Source organism: Piliocolobus tephrosceles, unplaced genomic scaffold, assembly GCF_002776525.5.
Source record: "Piliocolobus tephrosceles isolate RC106 unplaced genomic scaffold, ASM277652v3 unscaffolded_11893, whole genome shotgun sequence".
NCBI classification, from domain to species: Eukaryota; Metazoa; Chordata; class Mammalia; order Primates; family Cercopithecidae; genus Piliocolobus; species Piliocolobus tephrosceles.
This window is the reverse complement of record NW_022293080.1, coordinates 1-5,317: the sequence shown is the minus strand read 5'-3', so window position 1 is coordinate 5,317 and position 5,317 is coordinate 1. Positions and strand designations below refer to the sequence as shown.

The 5,317-nt window shown below is 48.9% G+C and overlaps 1 protein-coding gene across 1 annotated transcript; it reads left to right on the top strand.

Annotated features, from left to right (window-relative positions):
• The first annotated feature begins 311 nt into the window (after positions 1-311).
• Positions 312-5,289, top strand: LOC111533042 (DNA topoisomerase 3-alpha-like). The gene is made up of 4 exons (XM_023199954.1): positions 312-464; positions 564-729; positions 3,011-3,154; positions 5,163-5,289. The coding sequence occupies exons 1-4, from the start codon at positions 398-400 to the stop codon at positions 5,287-5,289; spliced, it is 504 nt and encodes a 167-aa protein (XP_023055722.1). The 5' UTR covers positions 312-397.
• The last annotated feature ends 28 nt before the right edge of the window (positions 5,290-5,317 follow it).

The following is a 5,317-nucleotide window of genomic DNA, read 5'->3' as shown; positions in this document are numbered from 1 at the left end:
TTAGCCAGGATGGTTTCGATCTCCTGACCTCGTGATCCGCCCGTCTCGGCCTCCCAAAGTGCTGGGATTACAGGCTTGAGCCACCGCGCCCGGCCGAGAGGAGAATTTTTAAAAGGATCTTTGAAGCTGGAATTGACAGCTTTCCTGAGTAATGGGATGTGACGGAGCAAGAGAGTTGAGGTTGCCGTTGTGATTTCTTGAATGAGCTATATGGGAATGAAGTGAAGGCATCTTACCTATATAGGCTGTCCAGGCAAAGGAGGGGTTCCGGAGTGAGCAAGGTGCCCATGCGCCACCCGGGTGGAGCTGTTATCTGTATTACCTCAGAGTAACCAGCAAATGGCTTCCAGGTACGGATGCCACTCATGCGGAGCACATCGAGACCATCAAAGCCCGGATGTACGTGGGACTCACCCCAGACAAGCGGTTCCTCCCTGGGCACCTGGGCATGGGACTCGTGGAAGGTAAGGGAGCTCAGAGCTTGCAGTGGGTAGTGGGTTGTGTCGCCCAAGTCCCTGAGGGTCCCAGGTGGGCCCTCACTGAGCTCGACTCTTTCCCTGCAGGTTATGATTCCATGGGCTATGAAATGTCTAAGCCTGACCTACGGGCTGAGCTGGAAGCTGATCTGAAGCTGATCTGTGATGGCAAGAAGGACAAATTTGTGGTTCTAAGGCAGCAAGTGCAGAAATACAAGCAGGTTTTCATCGAAGCAGTGGCTAAAGCAAAGAAGTGAGTCCTTAAAAGAAATAGAGATAGGGTCTTACTATGTTGCCCAGGCTGGTCTTGAACTCCTGGCCTCAAGAGATCTTCCCACCTCAGCCTCCCAAAGTGCAGGGATTACAGGCGTGAGCCACTGCATCTGGGCCAGTCAGAGTTCTTAACCCTGCCAGATTCATCCTCGCCACTGGCCTCCTGGCCTAGGGGTTCTCCACATACCCCTTTCTTTGGGCTTTCTTCTCTGGTTCCTTTACACTCTTCGTAGAGCTTTATCATTATAGAAACAGTAATCGTAACAGTCTCCTCCAGTTATTCTGAACTATTGGCTTTAGAAATACCATTCTCTTGATTTTAATTATCTTTTTTTTTTTTCTGCTTTCATTACATGACAAATTAATTATCTTGAGTTAGGCAACAAAGTCTTTTAAATCAGTAAACCCAAGTGCTGGAGTGTGATCCATTTATTTTCTGGAGCATTTAGAGGTGGATATTTAGCAAGCAGCATGTATGTATTTTGTTAGAAATGATATGTTTTCTACCTATGATACTGTGATTATAATAAGATACATATATTTGGACGTCATTTTCTGATACTCTTGGAATTTTTTAAGTGCTGTGTCTGTTGTATACAAATGAGATGACTAGTGGCCGAGGGCTCCTGGGTAGCCTCGGGATTGGTCTGGCTGTCAGAGAACCAACCCTGTGATTAGAAGGTTGGTACTTTGAGTCCCACCCCTACCTCAGGAAGAGCAGAGGGGCTGGAGATTGAGTTGATCACACGTGGCCAGTGATTTGTCAATCATACCTAAGTAATAAATCCTCCATAAAATCCCCAAACAAGGGCTGGGCACGGTGGCTCATGCCTGTAATCCCAGCACTTTGGGAGGCCGAGGCAGGCAGATCACGAGGTCAGGAGTTCAAGACCAGCCTGGCCAACATAGTGAAACCCCCATCTCTGCTAAAAAAAAAAAAATATATATATATATATATATATATATATACACAAAAATTAGCCAGGCATGGTGGTGCATACCTGTAGTCCCAGCTACTCTTGAGGCTGAGGCAGGAGAATTGCTTGAACCTGGAAGGTGGAGGTTGCAGTGAGCCGAGATTACACCAGTGCAGCCCAGCTTGGGCAACAGAGTGAGACTTCAAAAAAAAAAAAAAAAAAACACCCAAACAGTTGGGTTTGGGGCACATCCAAATAGCCGAACAGGTAAAGATTCCGGGAGGGTGCGTGTTTGGGAGAGGGCATGGAAGCTACTCCTTCCCCACATCCCTTGCTCTGTGAGCCACTCTGTTGAGTTATTCAAACCAAGGAGGGGGTCTGGGGAACCCCAGGTTACAACTAGTCAGTCAGTCAGAAGCACAGGTCACAGCGTGGGATTTGTGACTGACATCTGAGGGGATTGGGGGGAGCAGTCTTCTGGGACTGAGCCCTTAACTGTCAGATGGATCTCTAGGTGCATAGTGTCAGAATTGAATTGAATTAGAGGATGTCCAACTGGTGTCTGGCGGGAGAGTTGCTTGGTATGTGGGGAAAACTCCCACACATCTGGTGTCTGATGGGTGTTGTGAGACTGTAATAGTAAGTAACAGTTTGTTATTTCCTATTCTTCAGACTACCCCATGCTAGTTGTGAAAAGGCAGGCATGAGCTAGTTTAAACTTAATGCAGACAGACACTCCTGGAGTTTGTACATGGACCCTGTGCAGTTTTACTTTTTTGTTTGTTTCTTTTTTTTTTTTTTTATTTGAGATGGAGTTTCGCTCTTGTTGCCCAGGCTGGGGTGCCATGGTGTGATCTCGGCTCACCGCAACCTCTGCCTCCTGGGTTCAAGCAATTCTGCCTCAGCCTCCTGAGTAGCTTGGATTACAGGCATGCACTACCACGCCTGGCTAATTTGGTATTTTTACTAGAGATGGGGTTTCACCATGTTGGTCAGGCTGGTCTTGAACTCCCAACCTCAGGTGATCCGCCCGCCTCAACCTCCCAGAGTGCTGGGATTACAGGCATGAGCCACCACATCCGGCCCAGTTTTACTTTTTAATGTGGGCTGGTGACAAGCAGAAGCATCTGCCTGTATCTGGACTCTCCTCCCAGGAGTTGGTTTGGCACCAGGGCCCATGGTAAGCTTAGTCTTCTCTGTTTGCCATCTGTTCTCTGCAGGAGGCCTGCGGCTCACTGACTAGCTGGTTCCCAAGGTCACGCCTGTTGTGTGCACAGAAGAGTGTTGTAGGTGCCTTTGCAGCGATTGCCGGCTGATGGGTGTCTGTCTTTGCCTTTTCTTCAGATTGGATGAGGCCTTGGCCCAGTACTTTGGGAATGGGACAGAGTTGGCCCAGCAAGAAGAGATCTACCCAGCCACGCCAGAGCCCATCAGGAAGTGCCCACAGTGCGACAAGGACATGGTCCTCAAGATCAAGAAGAACGGCGGGTCAGTGCGTCGCCTTCTGCCCCCACCTCTGCTCCCCAGCACCTGCAGTGTCAGCCACAGCTCGAAAGGTCCTGCCATTTCACTCCATGGAATCTTTCAAGGCAGGCCTGTGGTTGCCAACCTGCAGGCAAGGTGTTGACCTAGAAGCATAGCAGGATGGGATCAGGCCTTTGAGGTGTAAAGCACTATGGGAATTCAGAGCAGGTGGACAGCCGAGTGATAGTGGGGTTTTTGGTCCCCTGTGGATAGGACATCATATACCCAATGGGTAACACATGGAAGAGCATGAGCTTCAGATCTAGGTAGGTCTGGGTTCAAATGCCACTTCTGCCGCATATAAGCGGTGTGGCCTGAAGCAAGTTACTTACCTGCTCTGAGCCCCAATTTCTTCTTTTGTAAAATAAGGTCAGTACTCACAAGACTGTTAAGGGTGAGGATTTGGTGAAAACGGTCAGGACTATATATATAGCACGTTGCCTGAAGTGTTGTAGATACTCAGCAGATACTACTCTTCTTCTCTCCTAGTTTTAGTTCTGAATGGGGCCTGAAAATCTACTTTAAATATAGTAGATACAAGTGGGCAATTTAGCCTCACATCAGGTTGTTGAAGCCGGTGGCTGGCCACTGGAGGAAGTTCACAGGGAAAGACGTGTTGGAGGGGCTGCGGCATCATCAGGTGCCGTCCCTCACTGGCGTGATGCAGGGTGGTGCACTGTAAGCATTACCTCATCCCATTCTCATAACTACCCTGCGAGGCAGGGATTTTTATGCAGCTTAGAGGGCTGAGGTGCTTGCTTAGAGTCAAGCAGCTGTGGTGGGCAGCAAAGGCAGAGTTTGAAACCGGGTTTATACCGCCTTTCTCCATCCTGCCTGACCCACCTGGGGCTGCTGCGGTCCTTGCTGCCAAATAAGAAAGGTTTCTTGACTCCTCACCTCCAGCCATCATTAACCTGGCTGGCCCAAGTGACGAGAAGGCCACCCACGCTCTCAGAAACAAGAGGTCTACGGGCCAGACCTGGAAGAAGGTGTCAGGGCTCAGGTCACTCACAGACAGAAGCCAGTGCCACTCTAGGCTTAGCCCAATGACTGAATGGGCATATATTTCAGCACTTAATAAATGATGCTGATGGGTTTTCCCTACCATCGGTAGGTTATTGGATTAGTACTCTTTGGAATATAAGGACAGAGAATAACTACTTTTGTTTTAGCTCTGAATTCTCCACTTCTCTGAATTGGAGAATTATTATTCTTTTGTTCTTCTGTTATTCTTTTGTAATGCTTCTCTGAGTTACTCCAGAAGGTCAGGAGATTATCTTGTGGGATTTTCCACTCCAGTGTTTATCTGATAATTTCTATTTCTGAGATTGTAAATTTCTTATTTAAATGATTGGAGTTCAGGGCTTTTTTTTCTTCATAGTGTACCCAGGCAGACTCATGAGGAATTTGTAAATCACATGCATATTGGCTAGTCAAACCCTAACGTTTCATGACTGCAAGGTGTTGAAAAACATTGGCCAGGAGAGACGGGGATGGGATGGATTGGGTAGTGGGTGGGGTGTAGATGTTGCGGGTGAGGCTCTGTCACAAACAGATGGGTTTCCATTCCTGGCTCCCGTCTCCACACGCATTCGTGTCTCTGGGCAGGTTTCCAGCCCACATCAAGCCACCGTTTACTCACATGCAAACTGAGGGGCTCCCTGACACTGCCCAGACTTGGCACGAGGCAGAAAGGCAAGAATGTGTGAGTGCATAGCACAAAGCCCCTGGCGTCACCTTGGTTGGTTGTCGGTTTTCTAAATATAAAGCAGGGTCAGCAATAGCTGCTTTGTGCTTTTGGGATGTGAGAAGGCTCATTTTCCCCAATCTATTCGAGTGCTTGTGTATCCAGTTAAGTGTCGTCCAGAAAAGGGAATGTTGTCCTCGGTCAGCTGAGAAAAGGCTGCTTCAGCTGATGGCCAACAGCTGAGAGCGTCCACTCCTACCATCTGACATGGCACCTTGTCCCCAGGTTCTACCTCAGCTGCATGGGTTTCCCGGAGTGTCGCTCGGCTCTGTGGCTTCCTGACTCGGTGCTAGAGGCCAGCAGGGACAGCAGTGTGTGTCCAGTTTGTCAGCCACATCCTGTGTACAGGTGAGCTGGGCGCTCGAGTCAGGCGCCTCCTC